Below are 24,006 nucleotides of genomic sequence, written 5' to 3'. Positions count from 1 at the left end.
GTGTCTGGGTGAGTGTGTCTGGGTGAGTGAGTGTGTGTGCGTCTGGGTGAGTGTGTCTGGGTGAGTGTGTGTGTGTGTCTGTGTGTGTGTGTGTGTGTGTGTCTGGGTGAGTGTGTGTGTGTGTGTCTGGGTGAGTGAGTGAGTGTGTGTGTGTCTGGGTGAGTGAGTGTGTGTGTGTGTGTGTCTGGGTGAGTGAGTGTGTGTGTGTGTCTGGGTGAGTGAGTGTGTGTGTGTGTCTGGGTGAGTGAGTGTGTGTCTGGGTGAGTGTGTGTGTCTGGGTGAGTGAGTGTGTGTGTCTGGGTGTGTGTGTCTGGGTGAGTGTGGGTGTCTCTGGGTGGGTGTGTGTGTGGGGGCGTGTGTCTGGGTGAGCATTTCAGAGGCTTTAGGGGGATGATATCTTTGGTTAGTGACTCTTTAAGCTTGAGCACAAGCAACAGCCCTTAAACACACACACACTGTGAGAGGCATTTGGGTCCCATTCCAGAGTGTCTTCACACATGCAGGTACTAAGTTGTGTACGTGCCTGTTGGTGGTAGTGTGTTTTAGATGGGGTTCATCTCTTGTCTGTTCAGTTTCCCTTCACTTCCTCTTTGAAAGCTGAACCTTGACACCCCCTCCCCTCTTCTATCTTGATGTGCATGAAAGGGCTCAATTTCTGGGGAAAGGATCATTTCTGAATTGCCTTTTTAGTGGTGGGGGGTAAAAAGCCGTGACAAGTAGCCATAGTCTCCCAGATCCAAGAAAAAAAAGGGGCCACGCTTTTTTACATTTAATTTTTGTACTGATACGTTTGGAGTATTTTGGGATTGCATTTCAGATACCTGTGAGCTATGAATGTATTCCTGTTCATTTTCTAGGGCTAGCAACAAACCTACTATCCTCTTAGTGCCTTTTATGTCTGTCCACTGACACTGGTTAAAGAGCAAAGTCCTTCCTCTGACTAAATGTTCATTGGGAAGCCTGAAACTCCAGTTTTGTCTTAACAGTGCCCTCTCTTGAAATCAGTTGATGCTTCTTGTGCGGTTTGTCTGCAGATTTGAAGCTTCTTCCAGGGATCTATCTCTGCTGTTATAAGGAACATAAGCCTTCCAGAAATCCTAAGACACTGTGCATTAGCAGTGGTCCTTTAGGGATGTTCAGGCGTCTTCTCCAAATGATTGCCTTTTCTTTCCAGATCTTAATATGAATGGTTGTATAGCTCATGTTCTGTTGTCTGAGCTGTAGTTTTCTATGGAAAGGGACAGTGCCAGACCAGGCCTATCATTATGGAAAGGGACAGTGCCAGACCAGGCCTATCATTATGGAAAGGGACAGTGCCAGACCAGGCCTATCATTATGGAAAGGGACAGTGCCAGACCAGGCCTATCATTATGGAAAGGGACAGTGCCAGACCAGGCCTATCATTATGGAAAGGGACAGTGCCAGACCAGGCCTATCATTATGGAAAGGGACAGTGCCAGACCAGGCCTATCATTATGGAAAGGGACAGTGCCAGACCAGGCCTATCATTGTGGAAAGGGACAGTGCCAGACCAGGCCTATCATTATGGAAAGGGACAGTGCCAGACCAGGCCTATCATTGTGGAAAGGGACAGTGCCAGACCAGGCCTATCATTATGGAAAGGGACAGTGCCAGACCAGGCCTATCATTATGGAAAGGGACAGTGCCAGACCAGGCCTATCACTCAGTCAATCTGCTAGACATGTTCCTCTTACTGTGGTCCCTCTAGCCTTCACATCCACTGTGGTTTCACACTCAGACTAATGGGCTGTCTCTTCTCCTCTCTTTGGGTGATCCCCTCCCTGCTTCATTCCCCCCTCACTTTTCTTTCTGTTTCACCTCGTGAACAGTTGTATTTATTCTAATGCTAATAGCTTTAATAGTTATGTCCATTCTGTTGCCTGCCTCTGCAAAGTGCACACTCACCTCTCTGGCCCTTCTCCTCTGTGAGGGTGCTGTGGTGTTAAGGACTCTGAATGTGTGGTTCTGTTCTAGAGTGAAACAACAACCGCCTTATTTTCCTCTCAGCATCCACTCTGCTCTGTCCACCACCCTTTTATTTGTCTGGGTGTGCCTATGTCAACACAAGTCCCCGCAAGTGATTTTTAAGATGAATTTGCATCTGTGAGTGTGATAGATTGTGTGTGTCAAGCGAGTGGAAAAAGAGAACGTTGCTGTCCTCTTGTGTGTGTGTGAACTTTTAACTCCCAAGTCCTAGTTCATGAACTCTACCCCTTGACCGGGGGCGCTCAGTTTTTCCCTTGTCATGGAGTTTGGGCGCAGTTGGGGGGGAGGGGGAAGGGCCGCTGAAGGGGTGAGTGGCAGGGAGCCCTGTGCAGCTCTCCCAGAGAGAACCCCATCTACCATCTACGAACAGTCAATCTTTTATTTATGTACCTCTGCACTTTTGGCTGTGGTGACTTAAGTACTTAAGTAATTATCTAAACTGTATTTTTAAGAATTTTATACAATATTTACATGCAATACAAATAGATTTTTTGCCAACGTTTTTTAAAATTCTTATTTAATTGTTTTTATTTGTATTGGCATGTTTTGTCATTATACATACAGAAACATGCTGTCAGTTCTGTTAATTCTAGTGTTGCGTCAAGGAAAACTTCCCTAAATGTTGTGTTGTGTATCATAGTTGTTGCAGTTGAACACCATGGAACAGGTGTTGGGAATATGTTTGATGTATGAGCTAATCATGTCGATATCATCCAGTATAATTATATCAAGCAGGAAAAGGTGGACTTTTCGGTGAGAATAAGTATTTTTATGTGTATGTCCTATTATAATTTGAGTGTTTTTAACTCAAAGTGAGGCAGCGTTCTATTTGTCCGTACTCTATGAGGTATGGTTACGAAGCCCAGGCATAAACTGTCACCCCCCCCGTTCAATATTTCTCTGTATTTCTGTCCAATTTCGACCCCTTAACCTCTTAAATAAGAACACCATAGGAAGAGATACCATGCCAATTCAAACTATATTCTATATTCTATAGTCTATATATATATATATATATATATCTATATATATATATATATGACTATATATATATATATATATATATATATATATTCTATATATATATATATTTAAATGTGTGTGTATATATATAATGTGTGTGTGTATATATATATATATATATATATATATATATATATATATATATATATATATATAGACTATATATATATATATATATATATATATATATATATATATATATATATATATATATATATATATATATATAGTCTATATATATATATATATTTAAATGTGTGTATATATATACACACACATTATATATACACACACATTTAAATATATATATATATATATATATATATATAGACTATATATATATAGACTATATATATATATATATATATATATAGACTATATATATATATATATTTTATATATATATATATATATATATATATATTTTATATATATATATATATATATATATATTTTATATATATATATATATATATATATATATATATATATATATATTAAATATATATATATATATTAAATATATATATATATATATTTTAAATATATATATATATTAAATATATATATATATATATATATATATATATATATATATTAAATATATATATATATATATTTTAAATATATATATATATTAAATATATATATATATATATATATATATTTTAAATATATATATATATATATTTAAATGTATGATAAGCAAAGGTAGACCATCTACTCTGAATTTTAACAGGAAAAAAAATACAAATAAGCAACGAATGGTGACTGTTCCTTAGGAATGTGAGGTGGCTTGGGCAGAGGGACGTTTTCTGTATCAGTGGTTATTACAAGTGTCTCTAACCAGGTTTCCATCCAACTTTTTTATGCGAGTAAAGTACATATCGGATAAAAAAATATGACCAGTCTAATGGAGACCGAACCTTTTCCGGTAAACTTGACAAATGTCGACAAAACAAAATACGCTGGACAAGGTGGGATATTTGTGTGTAGGTAAAATTAATTATGAACTAAATGTATCTGGAAACTCATTTATGTGCAGATATTGATAAAGACATCTGGAGTCACGCGATGACGTGTGGTTCTCCCTCTACGATTCGTCGGGAAAGCATGCCGTTTATTAAATTACAGATTAAATGAATAATTATCTTAGACCAGTGTTTCCCAACTCCGGTCCTCCAGTACCCCCAACGTCACACTTTTATTGTAGCCAAGGACAAAAACACCTGATTCAATTTGTCAAGGACTTGATTAGTTGACAAGTAGTATCAAGTTTGCTTGTCCTGGGCCACAACAGACCGAGTTTGGGAACCCCTCGGCTAGAGCTCAGGTGTCAATACCAGATTGGGCACACTCGCTAAATAACGCAAAATGCTTTGTTAGAACCTTCAGTAGAGTTAAAAATGCGATGGAAACTGTAATAGTATTTTTTATTCGGTACATGGGAATTTGTTTGAATGTGCCTACGTCATGCACAGCCTTTTATTTGCAACGAGTCCATTTGATGGTAACGCATCTCTGGTGGGAAAATGATATGCGGATTTTAGAATATTTGCATGAAAATCTGTCGCCAATTGGATGGAAACCTAGTTTGTGACAGGGAACGTGTAAGCTTTATTTGTCAAAGCAGGGTTTGCTGGCGGGAAGGGGTGATAAAGTGCTACCATGGGCTGAACGGCAGAACAACACGATTTGGTATTTTAAACTTGGCATACGATGCCACCATGTGGCCATACGATGCAAGTTGTGTTAAGTACAAAAATGTTATTTTAATGTTATTTTTTATTTTGAAATCATATATTATTAATAAAGTCATTGAGTACTGTCTGTCGTTGTTGTGGCTCTTAGATGACCAGTGTTTGAACTCCTGAACTCTGGGTGGACTCCATTTGAAGGGGTGCATTATATAGGTCACATGGGGATCATTTTGTGTTAAACAGATTGTGTGGTGAATCGGGCACTGCAGAGTTTAAACGGTTATGCTGACAAGGTTTATGCCTCACTCAAAACAACTGGGATCCTACTATTAGAACTTCCAAGAGTAAGTTTAAAGCCAGACTGAGTAATATCAAAAAACATGATCATTACACAGGTATATCTGGTGCTGTGGACAATAAAAGCCACTCTAAAATGTGCAGTTTTGTCACACAACACAATACCACAGATGTTTTGAGGGAGTGTGCAATTCAAATCCAATTTTATTTGTCACATGCGCCGAATACAACAGGTGTAGGTAGACCTTACCGTGAAATAAATAGAGTTAAGAAAATATTTACTAAATAAACTAAAGTCAAAAATAAAAAGTAACACAATAAAATAACAATAATAAGGCTATATACAAGGGGTTCCGGTACCGAGTCTGTGTGGGGGTACAGGTTAGTCGAGATAATCTTTACATGTAAATGGGTAAAGTTACTATGCATAGATAATAAACAACGGGCAGCAGAGTTGTCAATCTAAATAGTCCGGGTGGGCATTTGATTAATTGTTCAACAGTCTTATGGCTTGGGGGTAGAAGCTGTTATGGAGCCTATTGGTCCTAGACTTGGTGATCCAGTACCGCTTGCAGTGCGGTAAGAGACAGAACAGTCTATGACTTGGATGACTGGAGTGTTAGACAGTTTTTTTGGGCCTTCCTCTGACACTGCCTAGTATATAAGTGCTGGAAGGCAGGAAGCTTGGCCCCAGTTATGTACTGGGCTGTATGCACTACCCTATGTACTGCCTTTACGGTCGGCTGCTGAGCAGTTCCCATACCAGGCGGTGATGCAACCTGTCAGAATGCTCTCGATGGTGCAGTGGTTGAACTTTTTGAGGATCTGGGGACCCATGCCAAATCTCTCCAGTCTCCTGAGGAGAAAAAGGCATTGTCGTGCCCTCTTCACAACTTTCTTGGTGTGTTTGGACCATGATAGTTTTGGTTATGTGGACACCAAGGAACTTAACTCTTGACCCGCTCCACTACAGCCCCTATCGATGTGAATGGGGACGTGTCTTGCTCACATTGTGGGAGAGGTTGTGGTCCTGGCACCACACTGCCAGGTCTCTGACCTCCTTCCTATAGGCTGTCTCATTGTTGTCGGTGATCAGGCCTACCACTGTTGTCATCAGCAAACTTAAGGGTGTTGGAGTCGTGTTTGGCCACGCAGTCGTGGGTGAACAGCGAGTACAGGAGGGGACTAAGCACGCACCCCTGAGGGGCCCCAGTGTTGAGGATTAGTGTGGCAGATGTGTTGTTGCCTACCCTTTCCACCTGGTGGTGGCCTGTCAGGAAGTCCAGGATCCAGTTGCAGAGGGAGATGTTTAGTCCCAGGATCCTTAGCTTAGTGATGAGCTTTGTGGGTACTATGGTGTTGAAAGCTAAACTGTTGTCAATGAACAGCATTCTCACATAGGTGTTCCTTTTGTCCAGGTGGGAAAAGGCAGTGTGGAGTGCGATTTAGATTGCATCACCTGTGGATCTGTTGTGGCGGTATGTGAATTGGAGTGGGTCTAGGGTTTCTGGGATGATGGTGTTGATGTGAGCCATGACCAGCCTTCGTGAGTGCTACTGGGCGGTAGTCATTTAGGCAGGTTATATTCATTTTCTTTGGCACAGGGACTATGGTGGTCTGCTTGAAACATGTATATATTACAGACTTGGTCAGGGAGAGGTTGAAAATGTCAGAGAAGACACTTGCCAGTTGGTCTGTGCATGCTCGGAGTACACGTCCTGGTAATCCGTCTGGCCCTGTGGCCTGTTTTTAAAGGTCCTGCTCACATCGGCTACAGAGAGCGTGATCACACAGTCGCTCGGAACAGCTGGTGCTCTCATGTATGCTTCCGTGTTTCTGCCTGGAAGCGAGCCTAAAAGGCATTTAGCCCAACTGGTAGGCTCGTGTCACTGGGCAGCTCGCAGCTGGGTTTCCCTTTGTAGTCCGTAATAGTATGCAAGCCCTGTCACATCCTACGAACATCACAGCCGGTGTAGTAGGATTCAATCTTAGTCCTGTTTTGATGCTTTGCCTGTTTGATGGTTCATCTGAGGGCATAGCAGGATTTTTTATACGTGTTCCGATTAGTGTCCCGCTCCTTGAAAACAACAGCATTAGCCTTTAGCTCTGTGCGAATGTTGCCTGTAACCCATGGCTTCTGGTTGGGGTATGTACATATGGTCACTGTGGGGACGATGTCGTCGATGCATTTACTGATGAAGCCGGTGACTGAGGTGGTATACTCCTCAATGCCATTGGATGAATTCCAGAACATTTTACAGTCTGTGCTAGCAAAACAGTAAAACGGCAGCCATCCCCTCTGGCGCCATTCTCTCTGACTGAAGGAATGTCCACCAGAGCTGGTGCCAGAGAATTGAATGTTAATTTCTCTACCATAAGCCGCCTCCAACGTCATCTTTGAGAATTTGGCAGTATGTCCAACCGGCCATACAACTGCAAACCACATGTAACCACGCCAGCCCAGGACGTGCACATCCGGCTTCTTCAACTGCGGGATCGTCTGAGCCACCTGGACAGTGGGGTTTGCACAAACAAAGAATTTCTGCACAAACTGTCAGAAATGGTCTCAGGGTAGCTCATCTGAGTGCTCATCGTCCTCACCAGTGTCTTGACCTGACTGCAGTGGGAAAATGATCACCTTCGATGGCCACTGACATGCTTGAGAAATGTGCTATTTACGGATGAATCCTGGTTTCAACTGTACCGGGCAGATGGCAGACGTGTGAAAACTTATGGTTTGGGCTGTGCTCTGCTCCATAATTATTTAATTTGCCTACATGTCTATTTTGAATAATACCAGCTGTTACTAATGATCCTCAGCAACAACCACATGACCGTGACGACATTTACAGAAGAAGCAAATGAAGGTTAACGAAACCAATGGAATGATAATGTAAGCCATACCAACTGAAGGGAACTAACAGTAAATTGGCAGTTGAATATGTGTTGTTATTAGGCCTACTGAAGTTTGATACTGATAGTGGCTAATATTTAACATGAAAGAAGGGGTTGTATAAGTAAACATTTCACCTGTTGTACTCGGCGCATGTGATAAATTAGAATTTGATTTGTTGACATGTTCTATGAAGAAAGAGCAAGTATTTTTTTACAACAGTCTTTGTGAAGTTTGAGGTGGGGTTTTAAGTGTTTTCCTAGAATGTTTGCTTTGGCTACAAACATTATTAGGTGTGTTCCCCCCCATTGACATGGTCAAATAATTCAAGCATAGACTGGTCTTTTTTTTTTTTGGCACAAAAATAATGGCACTGATCAGCCTATAGGTGGTGCTGTGATAGATAAGCAGTCTCACTTAAACCCTAATTTGGCCGAGACTAAACTTTGTAGGTGTCTTTCCTCATGCTGAACAATTTTGTCTCAAGGACCCATAAAGTCCGTTAGGATAGATTTTCCACCATTGTAGAAAACTTCTCATGAACCAAAGAATGAAATGAAAGGTCCATGGTATGTCTGCACTTCGTTTGAGAAAAGCTAATGGATGGGTCAAAAGATGGCAGAGTTGATAAATCTGATTTTACATGTCTATTTAAACCACTCCAGCGGCCCATCAACTTGAAATCATGGATATCCCTAAAATGAGCCTTGTTTTTTGAGGTCAAATTACTCAAGGAAACTATTAACCGTCCTTTGTATATGTAACTAATGCTAAAAATAATCTTCCCATGAACCATATCAGGTTCGTTCAGCTCTCCGGGTGACTGCTAACCTAAAGAAACATGTTTGCATATAAAGGAAGATAGTTCCTATGTGATAATGCTTGCTTTGTTATCCAACAAACCCTGTTCATTGTTTCTCGCAGCTATATTTTGGATAGTAGTTGATTTTCACTGGGCAGTTACTTTAAGTGGCAACCTGGTATATTTCAATCTCAAAATAACCTGAAAAATAGCTGTCAAATTTGACTTTGCAACAGGAAATGAATGAAACTGCTCAATATTTCAGAATAAATAACCTTTATTTTCCAGCTAGATCACATACATTAAGGTTTCTTTCCTCAGCAGCTGCTAGTTTAAAGATGGCACTGCTCATCAACTCTAGACACTTTCTTCCCCACCTGATACTAAAGAGTTTTGAAAGTGTTTCAAGTGTTGAGGGTCAGGTAAAACCGGTATTCTGTCTTTAGATGGCAGTCATGAACTCTCATGGTCTTCTATGCATTTGAAGAGATTGCTTGCTCAAGTGTAATAAAGTTGACTGCAATTGCATTGGACTTTGTTGGTGGTATGGAGCTCCAGACCTTCAGTGTGTATGTCAGTACAAGCTTCAACAGAAAGCTATGACATCAGTTGAGAAAATAAAATACAGATACATCACCTTCATTTCCTCCACTTTTGAAAATAATATTTTTCATTCCATATACAACTTCAACAAACACTACAAGCCAGTCTTCTTGAAACAATATGGGTCACCAGCTGTATGTGGAAGAGCTAACATCTCTAAACTGCAAGGGCCTTGGCATATTCACTTTCCACAGAGAATGGAATAGTATTTTACAAAGGGATCTGTGGATTGCATTAGATTACTTAATTTAAAAAATTCAAGTATTTCAAAAGACAAATGGTGAAAAGTGCTGGAAGCCAGAATAAAAAATCTGATTTCTTCCTATTCCAATGTACAAGGAGTATCATTTGTACTGACAAAGTGGCCCAAATAAACCCCCAATAATTAAAACTCAGAATTACACAAGGACCTGAACATGTACAGTAGGTTACAGAGACATTCCACACAGCATATTCATATACATGAAGTTTAGGGAGAGTATGTGCAGTGTAATAAGATCAAACCCCAGTCCATACCGGTCCTGGGTATTATTGGATGTAGAAGGTTTCAGGATGAGCGGTAACTTAATTTTAATACGCTATCAAATTTCCTCTATGTACCCTTGTATTAGATTAAGGTAACTCGGGAGAGAACATGTAATGAACCAGTTTTCAGAAAGACAAACTCAGTTCAGTGGCACAAGTATAAAGAATGTCACACTGCTTGACAAGACTGATGAGCTGAAGACAGTTCTTTTAAAAACATTCAACTTAATAAAACGGTTTAAATGAAGACCAGAGGAAAGAGGCAATGTAGGCAAAATATATTTACAGTATTTAACAACGGTCACAACATTTTTACACAGAATCGTTATAAAACATTCCAACAAGACCAGGCAATTCCGCAGATAGTATGACAATGTCATAACACATAGGAAACAAAAAAATATGGCTTGAATGATATGGTTCCATCGCATTGAAAAAAGTGATTTGGATGCTCTCTATTGGACAAGGTAGGTGCAGAAGTTCAACATTGAGCCATTTGCTTTAACTAAATCTACAACTTCATTTGTCATTGGCCATCTCTTATTGCAGGACCGCGCTACAACAATGATATACTTCCATCAATACTCTGAAACCAGACCAATGCCGACAGAGCAAAACAATAATAAATAGGAAACGTTTTTGACGAGTGAACACTGGATGTGAAGAAAACTTCCATCAGTTTTTCAGCTGGATAATTCTTTCACATCCAATGTGTCTTTGGTCCAAGTAAGTATTGACTTTGGCAAATGAAAAATAAATAATTGTGAGTAACGCTTATTCAAAACGTAGCCCAAATTTCTACTACCATTTCCTATGGAAATGTTGGATACTATGCCATTTAGTCTCAAGTATCGAAGCACATTAACCATGCCTCATCACATACAACTCTACTTCATTTATCATGCATTATTGTTCATCACAAAACAAATAAAGTTGAAATAAGCTCATCAATAACTCATCTTCAAAAATCAAAGACTTACAACGCCTTCTCATGGATGTTTTTCCTTAGAACACCCACAAATGTGAACAAAAACCCAATAACCAAAGCAGGAAGCTAACAAAACATTTCCACAGGAGTAAACGGGAACTGCACAGGGAGTGGTGGTCTGTATGGTGTATGTGTGAGAGACTTCTGGCTGCAGGTCTTTTGTTGCGGTTCTATGAATTGCTCTGCAAGGGCCTTTATCCCAGGCCTATTTGGGGGGAAGGGAGTTGTCAGGGGTGCTTGGGGTCACCACCTCTTTGTAGAAATGCTCTACTTGCTCTTTGTACATCTTCATGACCACTGGCCTCTTCAGCTTCATAGTGGGGCCTGAGAGAGAAAAAGAGACTGCGTCAGCTATACACAGTGTACAAAACTTAGGAACACCTTCCTTATATTCAGTTGCACCACCCCTTTTTGCCCTCAGAACAGCCTCAAATCGTCAGACTCTACAAGGTGTTGAACGCATTCCAAAAGGATAGTGGCTCATGTTGACTCCAATGCTTCCCAAAGTTGTATCCAGTTGGCTGGATGTCCTTCGGGTGGTGGACCATCCTTGATCCACACAGGGAAACTTGAGCGTGGAAAAAACAAGCAACGTTACACACCCAAACCTGTGCACCTGGCACCTACTACCATACCCCTTTCAAAGGCACTTAAAAATGTTCTTGCCCATTCACTTTCTGAATGGCACACACACACAATCCATGTCTCAGTTGGCTCAATCTTTCTTTAACCTGACACCTCCCCTTCATCTGCACTGATTGAAGGGGATTTAACAAGTTACATCAATAAGGGATCATAGCCTTCACCTGGTCAGTCTGTCATGGAAAGAGCAGGTATTGTTAATGTTTTGTACACTGCTGTTATGCTCATTGACACCCACCACTGGATAGGTGGGGAAAACTACAGTGATGACATGGTCTGCAATAGACTGAGAAAAGGGCAACAAAAACTATTCTATTGAAATTGGCTATATACATCATGGAAACTAGAGTCCAGCCTATGTAATGACCTGGGAAAAAAACATACTGCAGTTAAGAACATGGCACTAAACCAACATGCACATCGTCTTCCCCAGCCCCCCCTCCCCTCACCCAGCTCTCCCCCAGTGATGGAGAAGTCCTGGTCTAGGATGATCCACTTCTGGATGCGCTGGGCGTTGGAGGTGGCGTTCTCGTTCACGCGGTTGATGCCCTCCTGGATAGCAGCATGGATGACCCGATCACGTCCGCCGGCAATCTCTGAGACTCGCGTGGCATTGCTGCCCAGCTTCCGGCACAGCTCTACGGCCTCTGGCGTCAACTCATCCTCAGGTGCACCAGTGTCTCCATTCACCTGGCACTGAGGGGTAAAGAGACATGTAGTTTTAGTCAGTGAAGGAGATAAAAGAACAACATATGCATTTTTCTTAGAAGGCTGTCTTGTGCATGGATCATTTTTTATGTTTCATTAATCAATGCCATTAACCCTAGTCTAAGCCGGGTGAGGGGGCTAACATATGGAATTGTTTTAAGATGGATCATTAAGCTATTTGATTTAGAATTTTAAGACCCCTTAAGGTATCAAAAAATATAAAATTATTGGATGAAACATTCAATCTGGCATTGCTATTAGCCAATAGAAACACCTTGATTAACAGATTCCCTACATGGAACAGATGGTCCCCCCAAAAAAAATCTAAAGGAAGTTTGTTCTGAATTGTCTGTCCTATCGTGTTTGTGAGAGTCTTCGGCTTTCAAAGGAGTGGTCATAATAGTTAGTAGGCCAAACCGAGAAGACGCTAGACGTTTTTGTGAGAAGATTTTCGGAATGTGTCCTGGTCTGACAAACAATGCTTTAGCTCTGTCACCTTCCACCACAGATGCGGAAGGGAGATATCGGAGGATTGAGACACAGTCCATGCAAAAAACATCTATAGCTTAAACTGACCGATTTTTATATTATGTTAATTGACTTCCGTGGGGGTGTGACCATTGTAGGCCAAGGGTTAACTGACAATGATACTGTTAACATAAAATGACAACGGCTAGGTTCCAGTTTAACATTTACTAAACCGTATTTCCACAATACATGGTTGCCATTGCACTCAGGCCAGGTCCATCACCAGTGAGACTACCATGCAGGCATACTAATAACAAGTGATAGCACAGTAATAACAGAAATATAGGGATACTTAAAACACGAACTTAACAGACAGCAAAGAATGGCAGTGTACAAAATGTCCACCAGAATTTGCCTTAACATAAGAGGAATTGTGATTTCAGCTAAAATATTGGAATCCACTATGACAGTCTTGCCACATCCTATGATTACATGATAAGGAGTTTACATAGCACTGTGCAATCTCAGAGGCTGCATCTGATTACACATGGTATTTCTCAACTATCAGATACTCTTGAAGTGGCTGCAATAGATGGCCATCTAAAGGATGTTACACAATGTAAACTGTATAACAACCTTGTTCTAAATAGAAATGGTTGTCAGAACTTAGAAGATGACCTTTGAGTTAAACGGTGTATGAGTTGGAATGGGGATTTGGTTTTACACCAACAGTGCTGTAGCTAACTGGTCATACCTTAATGGTGAGCAGCATGGCGAGGAACTTCCTCTTGTCTCCAATGAGCATGGCGTTGCTAACCAGCGACACAGCCTCCTTCACAGCATCTTCAATGGGCACTGGAGGGATGTTCTCTCCACCCGCTGTGATGATCAGCTCTGGGAACGCATTGAAACGGAGGTTTTTAATTAGGATAATTCTAACTTGTGGAATCTTCCATCAACTAACAGGCTTTCAACTAACTTCAGTCGTTTCCGTTTAAAGCTGGGTTCTGGGTTATAGTGTGTAGAGAAGACTGCGTACCTTTGATGCGTCCAGTGACGAACAGGAAGCCGTTGTCGTCGTGTTTGCCCAGGTCTCCAGAGTGCAGCCAGCCCTCAGCGTCCAGGGCGTCCTCTGTCTTGTCGGCCTGGTTTAGGTAGCCCATGAAGACGTGGCGCCCCCAGAAGCAGATCTCCCCATTGCCCTCCTGGTCAGGACTGTGGATCTTAGTCTCACAGCCAGGGATCAACTTCCCAACGCTTGGGAGACAAAACACTTTAACTTTGCAGTTCTTAAATCACATACATGAAGAACATACAGTAAATCGACGGCAAATACACTTGCTAAAAGCCAAGGTATGCATGTGCTCGGGCCTGTGATATTAATTAATTTAAGTTAGCATGGAAATATGTAATGTCAGGCATTGTGTGTTCAGGGGAGTGTGGAGAGTATCTGCTGTAAGATACCTGGTGAGGCGGAATGCATTGGGCAGAGAGATGGTGTGAGGTCCAGTGCTCTCACTCATTCCGTACAGCTCGTACACTGGGATGTCTAGGCTGAGGAAGAACTCCAGGGTATCCTTGGTGATGGGGGCGGCACCTGTGTAACACTTGGTGCAGCGGTCCAGACCCAGGGCCTTACGGACCTTTCTGAACACCAGCTTCTTGGCTAGGCGGTAGTTGACAGGCGTCCTTGCCATAGCTCCATTCCTGAGCAGGCAGGAGGGGAAGCAGGAGTTTAATACAACATCCAAACATCTTTACTATATCTTTATACCTCAGGCTGTAGTTCACTACTGTACATACTGTGCTAGCATTATTATACTGTGTGTGGGCATGAGAACTTCTCATCCTGTTCTGTCATGTTTGTGACAGTAGTATTGGCCTTAACAAAATCAAATCAAATCACTAAGAAGTCAGAACCACAGGTGGTGCAACAGGTAAATTAGAACACAGATCCCCCTCACCCTATTCAATAGGCTACATACTGGTTCATACTGGTATACATACTGATTCATCTTGCTGAGGTTAGTCTTCAGCCCCACTCCTTTGGCCCAGACTGCCACCTTCCTGCGCACAGTAGACGACTTGGCCCCGACGGACTTCATCTTCTCCTGCATTTTCTCCCAGACGCGTGGTACGCCCATAAAGGCTGTGGGACGCACCTCTCTCATCGTGTTGACCAGGGAGCCCTGAGAACAGACAGGAAGGGAGGCACACACACTGAAGGGGTTGGTAATCACAAAGCATGTGTGTGAGCAGTGTAATACGGACACTAGCACATTAAGACAGTTCAGCTCCTGAGGACAACTGTTCAAAAGCATTTGCAACGTAGTGCATTTAGTAAAGCTGACACTTATTTTAAGAATAACCTTTTCACAGACAGCAGATACACTAACGCAGTGTTTCCCGTACCCCCTGATTCTACATGTCAACTAATCATCAAACGCTTGACAAGTTGAAGCAGGTGTTTTTGTCCAAGGCAACAACAAAAAGGTGTGCTTTTGGGGTTACTTGAGGACCAGAGTTGGGAAACACTGCACTAATGAACTGATCAATTGCAAAACAAAGAGTTGTCTTGTGTGAGTATGTTTCCCCCTTAGGAAATTAATTCAACTTAAACTGCCTCCCTTAACTGGATTACACTAGGTTTAATCTAAAATGAAGGGGAGGACAAGTGAGAGTAACAGACTGCAGAACAATCTTCTCAGTCACATGGAGAATGTGGAAAAGGTCCTCTTCTAAATAAGAATAAGACCATCACCTTCAGTGCATCTGGCTGGGCGAAATAGGTTGCCCCTCCAACCTTCATGGTGACCCAGATGTCCACCATCTGAGCAGCGATGTGGCTGAGAGGCAGGTAGCTGACAACTATCTCCTGAGACTTGGTGGCTTCTGTCAGCTGGACATGGCGGCCTACGGCGAACGCTGTCCATGTCAGCTACAAAGAGAGAGCGAGAGAGAGACAGTCATTAAAACACCGGTCATTCACAAGTAAACTCGGAGCAAAGGTGGATTTGAATAGATAGGAGGCTACATTTTTACACGTTTACATCACAACACTGATAGTGCATCATTCTCATAGATCTTTACAATGGAACCTAATGTGCAGCCATTTTATTGGTCACGTACACATATTTTGAAGATGTTATCGTGGGTGTAACTAAATGCTTATATTCCTAGCTCCAACGGTGCTGTAACACCTAACAATGCAAATCAAAAAAATTCTAAAGCAATTAGAAATATTAGAATAAGCAATGTCAGAGTCTGAAATATAAAAAAATATGATGGGGTGTATTGATATTATGGACAGTATATGAATAGAAAATGTGTACAGCAGTAGTTGTATAAGATGAACCATGACTAGAATACAGTATATACATATTATTAAGGGGGTAAAACTGTATAAACATTATTAAAGTGACCAGCGGTCAATTACTATTTACATAGGGCAGCAGTCTAAGGTGCAGGTTAGAATAACCGGGTGGTAGCCAGCGAATAACAGTGACTAAAATTCCGGGCAGGCTCCTGGGTGGAGGCCGGCTAGTGGTGACTAACAGTCTGATGGCCTGGAGAGCGAAGGCATTTTTCAGTTTCTCGGCACCTGTACCGTCTTCTAGATGGTAGCGGGGTGAAGAGGCCGTGGCTAAGGTGGCCAAGGTCCTTGATGATCTTACTGGCTTTCCTGTGACACCGGGTGCTGTAGATGTCCTGGAGGGCAGGCAGTGCGCCCCGGTGATGCATGGGCTGACTGTGCCACCATCTGGAAAGCCCAGCAGTTGTGGATGGTGCAGGTGCCGTACCAGGTGGTGAAACAGCCCGACAGGATGCTCTCAATGGTACATCTGTAGAATATTTTCAGCCTCCTGAGGTTGAAGAGGCACTGTTGCACATTTACCACACTGTATGGAGCCTCCCGAGTGGTGCAGTGGTCTAAGGCACTGCATCGCAGTGCTAGCTGTGCCACCTAGAGATTCTGGTTTCAAGTCCAGGCTCTGTCACAGCGGCGCACAATCGGCCCAGGGTCGTCCGGGTTAGGGGAGGGCCTGGCCGGCAGGGATGTCCTTGTCCCATCGCGCACTAGCGACTCCTGTGGCGGGCCGGGCGCAATGCACGCCGACACTGTCGCAGGAGTTAAGTGGGCATTGTGTCAAGAAGCAGTACGGCTTGGGTTGTGTTTCCGAGGACGCACGGCTCTCGACCTTCGCCTCTCCCGAGTCCGTACGGGAGTTGCAGCGATGAGACTAGACTAACTACCAATTGGATACCACAAAATTGGGGAGAAAAAGGGGTACAAAAATAAAGGTAAAACTAACACTGTGGACCATTTCAGGTTGTCAGTAATGTGCCGCCGAGGAACTTTAATATTTTTTCCCTCGCCATTGCGGCCCAGTCGATGTTCCTTCAGCTGTTTCCTGAAGTCTACAATCAGCTCCTTCATTTTGTTGATGTTGAGGTTATTTTCCTGGCACCACTCCGCCAGGGCCCTCACCACCTCCCTGTAGGCAGTCTCGTATTTGTTGGTAATCAGGCCTACCACTTGTGTTTTTGCAAACTTGATGGTTGAGTTGGAGACACGCGTGGCCACGCAGTCATGGGGGAAAAGGGAGTATAAGAGGGGGCTAAGCACGTACCCTTGTGGGGCCCTGTGTTGAGGATTAGCGTAGCAGAGGTGCTGTTGCCCACCTTCACCGTCTGGCAGTCTAATGTTACTGGTGGGTGTCACTCACATTGTCATGGCTGAGCATCACTCCTTTGGGCTGCCCCGTGGTCCCTGATGTGTAGATCAGTGTGCAGCACTGGTTGGGTTTCTGGGTAGCGATGATGTCATCCAGCTGAGTGTTGGACTCATCACGGCCCAGCTCCATAAACTCCGCCCACTGTGTAGAGAATACAAGATAGTCAGGATTAGAGGTCGACCGATTATGATTTTTCGACACCGATAATTGGAGGACCAAAAAAGCCGATACTGATTAATCGGGCGATTCAAAAAATAATATTTGTAATAATGACAATTACAACAATACTGAATGAACACTTATTTTAACTTAATATGAAACATGTTCAATTTGGTTTAAATTTGATTTAACTAGGCAAGTCAGTTAAGAACAAATTCTTATTTTCAATGACGGCCTAGGAACAGTGGGTTAACTGCCTGTTCAGGGGCAGAACGACAGATTTGTACCTTGTCAGCTTGGGGATTTGAACTTGCAACCTTCCGGTTACTAGTCCAACACCCTAACCATTAGGCTACCCTTAAGTTCCTTGCTCAGAACATGAGAACATATGAAAGCTGGTGGTTCCTTTTAACATGAGTCTTCAATATTCCCAGGTAAGAAGTTTTAGGTTGTAGTTATTATAGGACTATTTCCCTCTATACCATTTGTATTTCATTAACCTTTGACTATTAGATGTTCTTATAGGCACTTTAGTATTGCCAGTGTAACAGTATAGCTTCCGTCCCTCTCCTCGCTCCTCCCAGCCACCATCGAAGCAGCGTTACCCATGCAGAGCAAGGGGAACAACTACTGGAAGGCTCAGAGCAAGTGACGTTTGAAACGCTATTAGCGTGCGCTAACTAGCTAGCCATTTCACTTCGGTTACACCAGCCCCATCTCGGGAGTTGATAGGCTTGAAGTCATAAAACAGCGCAATGCTTGACGCACAATGAAGAGCTGCTGGCAAAACGCACGAAAGTGCTGTTTGAATGAATGTTTACGCGCCTGCTTCTGCCTACCACCGCTCAGTCAGATACTTAGATACTTGTATGCAACGCAGGAAACGCTAGATAATATCTAGTAATATCATCAAGCATGTGTAGTTAACTAGTGATTATGATTGATTGTTTTTTATAAGATAAGTTTAATGCGAGCTAGCAACTTACCTTGGATTACTGAATTCGCGTAACAGGCAGTTTCCTTGTGGAGTGCAACGAGAGAGAGGCAGGTCGTTATTGCGTTGGACTAGTTAACTGTAAGGTTTCAAGATTGAATCACCCGAGCTGACAAGATGAAAATCTGTCGTTCTGCCCCTGAACAAGGCAGTTAACCCACCGTTCCTAGGCCGTCATTGAAAATAAGAATGTGTTCTTAACTGACTTGCCTAGTTAAATAAAAGCTATTTAAAAAAAGGCGCCCAAAAATACCGATTTCCGATTGTTATGAAAACTTGAAATCGGCCATTCCGATTAATCGGCCGACCTCTAGTCAGAATACAGTGGGGGGGAAACAAACCAGCAGGAACTGTAGTGCGTTATGAACACTTCTAAAGGCACAGAAGGCATTGATCCAACTTCTAATGTTCGAATGAAATCAAAATAGTTTGACACGCATACCGTGTAGAGGTTTGGTCTCTTCTCTTTAAGTGCATCTTTGTACTGGATAATGGCTTTCATGTGTGGCAGCTTGTCCTGAACCTGAAGGAAAAAGAGGAATAAACTGATTAAGGTTAAAAAAAAGGATGAAGGTATCCCTGATGTATTGATGAATCTAAGCAAATCTAAAGCTCTCCATCCTCTGTGCTTACCTGTAGGATCTTCTGTAGCTGTTTGTGGTTCTCCACCACGATAATGTTGGCCTTGCAGTTCTCTGCTAAGTACTGGCACGCCTCTGGGGAGTTGGTGGTGTAGATACCCACTGCAAACCCACTGGCAACACAAGACAACAGTGAGTTATGTTGATTCATGGTCCATGAAACTCAAGATTCCTTTCCCACAGACAGGTTTGGCAACTCTGCTAGGTAAATATGTATTTCATAAAGTTATGCTCATCATGAAAGAACAATCCAAGAACAGTCTGTACTAGGTGTGTTACGGTTCACCAAACCTGTGGTTTGGTATATATATTGCATAAAAAAATTTTAAAAAGTAAAATGCCATTCACAATGTACCTTGCATTGTCTGTTGTTTACCGGATTGTTACGACTCTGATGCTACGTTTGTAACTATATGGGAGGTGGGAATTTACTAGTTGTGACGTCGTAAATCCCTGCATTCATGGGATTTGAACTCGTCGAGAAATGCCGAGTGGCTAATTTCCAACAAGCAGTGTCAACCATAAACTAAAAGTACAGCCATCATGCTTGTAAACAAATTATAGAGTGTTCAAAACGTTGCGTTTAACTGCCGAAAAATCTGTCAGAGGGGCCATTTCCTTAGTAGGTGACAAAGGTCACCATGTGAGAGAAGTGGGTGCTCAAGATGAGAGACTAGTTTCCCCAGTTTGAGGGCCGTTCAAGTGGATTTTTCCCAGTCGTATGTCTTAACTTCCCACTTGGTTACGATGGCACCATGACACTGCCTTCTTCAGTGCCAAATGCATACGTGTGACTCTCAAAAGGCGGTGTGTGTCACACGGGACATATCCAATTCTGAGGTAATGTGATGGGCCATCACTGTTAAGTAAGCGCAACAGGGTGCTTTGGACAATTCATTGGAAACTTCTGAATTGGTTTGCTTATATAGAGCAGGTACTACCCATTTGCTGAAATGGGTGCAAGAGGGAAGTTCGTAACATGCGTTTCAGTCTTGCGCCGGTATACTGGGTTGATGTTGGCGTAAATGTGTGAACATATGAGGCGTTGGCAGCTGCATTATTCTCATTGAGTGCGGCAACATTTATCGCAGCGGTCTAAGGCACTGCATCTCAGTGCAAGAGGTGTCATTACAGTCCCTGGTTCGAATCCAGGCTGTATCAGATCCGGCCGTGATTGGGGATCCAATAGGGCGGTGCACAATTGGCCCAACGTCGTCCGGGTTTGGCTGTCATTGCAAATAAGAATTTGTTCTTAACAGACTTGCCATGTTAAATAAAGGCTAAGTAAAAAAAATCCACAACTCTGACCATTGTCGTTGTAATCTACCGGGAAGCAAAAATGTTCCCAAACTGGAGATCTAAACGATGACACATTATCCTCCAATTCTGGTATATTAAGCCCACCACGCCATCGTACAAAACTACACTGAACAAAAACGCAACAAGTATTGGTCCCATGTTCCATAATCTGAAATAAAAGTTCCTTCTCTAAAATGTTGTGCACAAATTTGTTTAAATCCCTGTTAGTGAACATTTCTTCTTAGCCAAAATAATCCATCCACCTGACTGGTGTGGCATATCAAGAAGCTGATTAAACAGCATAATCATTACACAAGTGTACCATGGGCGGGGAAAAATAAAGGCCACGAAAATCTGCAGTTGTGTCAACACAATGCCACAGATGTATCAAGTTGAGGGAGCATGCAATTGGCATGCTGACTGTCCACCAGAGCTGTTGCCAGGAAATGTAATGTTAATTTCTCTACCATAATCCGCTTCTGTCATTTTAGAGAATTTGGCAGTACGTCCAACCGGCCTCAAAACCACAGATCACTTGTATGGCGTTGTGTGGGCAAGCGGTTTGCTGATGTCAACGGTGGCGGTGGAGATATGGTATGGGAAGGCATAAGCTACGGGACCATGAACACAATTGCATTTTATCGATGGCAATTTGAATGCACAGAGATACCGTGATGAGATCCTGAGGCCCATCGTGAGTCCCATTTTTTTTTTTTTAAAGGTATGTGACCAACAGATGCATACAGTGCCTTGCGAAAGTATTCGGCCCCCTTGAACTTTGCGACCTTTTGCCACATTTCAGGCTTCAAACATAAAGATATAAAACTGTATTTTTTTGTGAAGAATCAACAACAAGTGGGACACAATCATGAAGTGGAACGACATTTATTGGATATTTCAAACTTTTTTAACAAATCAAAAACTGAAAAATTGGGCGTGCAAAATTATTCAGCCCCCTTAAGTTAATACTTTGTAGCGCCACCTTTTGCTGCGATCACAGCTGTAAGTCGCTTGGGGTATGTCTCTATCAGTTTTGCACATCGAGAGACTGACATTTTTTCCCATTCTTCCTTGCAAAACAGCTCGAGCTCAGTGAGGTTGGATGGAGAGCATTTGTGAACAGCAGTTTTCAGTTCTTTCCACAGATTCTCGATTGGATTCAGGTCTGGACTTTGACCTGGCACCTGGATATGTTTATTTAGTTTGCTGCACTGAAAGTAAAGGGGCTGAATAATTTTGCACGCCCAATTTTTCAGTTTTTGATTTGTTAAAAAAGTTTGAAATATCCAATAAATGTCGTTCCACTTCATGATTGTGTCCCACTTGTTGTTGATTCTTCACAAAAAAATACAGTTTTATATCTTTATGTTTGAAGCCTGAAATGTGGCAAAAGGTCGCAAAGTTCAAGGGGGCCGAATACTTTCGCAAGGCACTGTATCTGTATTCCCAGTCATGTGAAATGATTGATTAGGGCCTAATTAATTTATTTCAATTGACTGATTTCCTTATATGAACTGTAACACAAGTAAAATCTAAGAAATTGTTGCATGTTGCGTTTATATTTTTGTTGTTCAGTACAGTTCCCGGCTGCAGTGAAAAGACACCACAGCAAGTGTTTATTGCGCTGTCCGTGCTGAAGCTGCAACATGTCAGCCATTTACTTTGTTTTTGACTTAAAAATCCCTAATTTGTTCAGGAAAAACATTCCCTCAACCCCTACACTTATCATAATCACATAAATAAATTAGTTGTAACAAACTACAAACACAGTAACAGCAAAATGCATCTCAGTGCACTCAGGAGGATGTCAAAAAGAAGCGCAAAACAGGCAAATGTTTGCTGGTTTCTCAGGAGGGAAAGGGGAAGTCAGATCTGTGGAAGACATTTGACTTAGAAGTGGAAAACTATGGAGGTCAAGAAAAAGGAGCAAGAGTTGCGTGACTATGGTGTGCCAAACAGTTGCTGTTCGATTACAATCTTTTTTCTGACCATTTGGGACAATGTACACACTAAATAAACATACTTGAGTGAATAAAGTTTGTTCTAACAAACTTTATTACAGCAGACTAAAATCAGTTGCATTCATTTATTGTTTAGACTAATTATTCAATTTAAAACGAAAATGATTTATATATGCTACTGTATCAATCATAGGCCTAAGTTAACGCATTAAGACTAAATGGGACGCGCTCTTAGGCCTACAGCTCGATGCTGGTTATAAACTCTTCAAAAAAGAAACGACCTCTCACTGTCAATTGCGTTTACTTTCAGCAAACTTAACATGTGCATAAATATTTGTATGAACAGAAGATTCAACAACTGAGACAAACTGAACAAGTTCCACAGACATGTGACTAACATAAATTGAATAATGTGTCACTGAACAAAGGGAGGGGGGGGGGGGTCAAAATCAAAAGTCAGTCAGTATCTGGTGTGGCCACCAGCTGCATAAAGTACTGCAGTGCATCTCCTCCTCATGGACTGCACCAGATTTGCCAGTTCTTGCTGTGAGATGTTACCCCACTCTTCCATCAAGGCACCTGCAAGTTCTCAGACATTTCTGGGGGGGAATGGCCCTAGATCCAACAGGTCTGAGCCTGCAGGAACAGTACCACGAGGGAGGATGTCTTCCCTGTAACGCACAGCGGTGAGATTGCCTGCAATGACAACAAGCTCAGTCCGATGATGCTGTGACACCGCCCCAGACCATGATGGACCCTCCACCTCCAAATCAATCCCCCTCCAGAGTACAGGCCTCGATGTAATGCTCATTCCTTCGACGATAAACGCAAATCCGACCATCACCCCTGGTGAGACAAAACCGCAACTCGTCATAGAGCACTTTCTGACTGGTCCAGCAACGGTGAGTTTGTGCCCATAGGCGATGTCTGGTGAGGACCTGCCTTACAACAAGCCCTCAATCCAGCCTCTCTCAGCCTATTGAGGACAGTCTGAGCACTGATGGAGGGATTGTGCGTTCCTGGTGTAACTCGGGCAGTTGTTGCCATCCTGTACCTGTCCCGCAGGTGCGATGTTCGGATGTACCGATCCTGTGCAGGTGTTGTTACACATGGTCTGCCACTGCGAGGACAATCAGCCTGTACTTGTCGCGCAGGTGTGATGTTTGGAAGTATGCTTGGGGTCATTGTCCATTTGGAAGACCCATTTGCGACCAAGCTTTAACTTCCTGACTGATGTCTTGAGATCACACATAATTTTCCCACCTTATGATGCCATCTATTTTGTAAAGTGCACCAGTCCCTCCTGCAGCAAAGCACCCCCACAACATGATGCTGCCACCCCATGCTTCACGGTTGGAATGGTGTTCTTCGGCTTGCAAGCCTCCTCCTTTTCCTCCAAACATAACGATGGTCATTATGCCCAAACAGTTGTATTTTTGTTTCATCAGACCAGAGGACATTTCTCCAAAAGTACAATCTTCGTCCCCATGTCCAGTTCCAAACCGTAGTCTGGCTTTTTTTAATGGAAATTTTGGAGCAGTGGCTTCTTCCTTGCTGAGC

At 42.5% G+C, this 24,006-nt stretch overlaps 1 protein-coding gene across 2 annotated transcripts in view; it reads right to left on the bottom strand.

The window, feature by feature from the left end:
* Nucleotides 1–8,981: 8,981 nt before the first annotated feature.
* LOC139406578 (long-chain-fatty-acid--CoA ligase ACSBG2-like) overlaps nt 8,982–24,006 on the bottom strand; it is a 68,898-nt gene continuing 53,873 nt past the window's right edge. For both annotated transcript variants that reach the window (XM_071149314.1, XM_071149313.1), the window contains exons 6-15: nt 19,179–19,299; nt 18,988–19,068; nt 17,384–17,533; nt 15,418–15,594; nt 14,664–14,845; nt 14,121–14,363; nt 13,696–13,913; nt 13,411–13,550; nt 11,930–12,176; nt 8,982–11,162 (exon numbers count right to left, since the gene is read on the bottom strand). In XM_071149314.1, the coding sequence (XP_071005415.1) occupies nt 11,044–11,162; nt 11,930–12,176; nt 13,411–13,550; nt 13,696–13,913; nt 14,121–14,363; nt 14,664–14,845; nt 15,418–15,594; nt 17,384–17,533; nt 18,988–19,068; nt 19,179–19,299 (1,678 nt within the window). In that variant the 3' untranslated portion in view covers nt 8,982–11,043. The remainder of the gene's footprint in view (nt 11,163–11,929; nt 12,177–13,410; nt 13,551–13,695; nt 13,914–14,120; nt 14,364–14,663; nt 14,846–15,417; nt 15,595–17,383; nt 17,534–18,987; nt 19,069–19,178; nt 19,300–24,006) is intronic.

Source organism: Oncorhynchus clarkii, chromosome 4 (assembly GCF_045791955.1).
Source record: "Oncorhynchus clarkii lewisi isolate Uvic-CL-2024 chromosome 4, UVic_Ocla_1.0, whole genome shotgun sequence".
Classification (NCBI taxonomy): domain Eukaryota; kingdom Metazoa; phylum Chordata; class Actinopteri; order Salmoniformes; family Salmonidae; genus Oncorhynchus; species Oncorhynchus clarkii.
The sequence above is the reverse complement of the archived record's forward strand: the minus strand, read 5'-3'. Positions and strand labels throughout refer to the sequence as shown.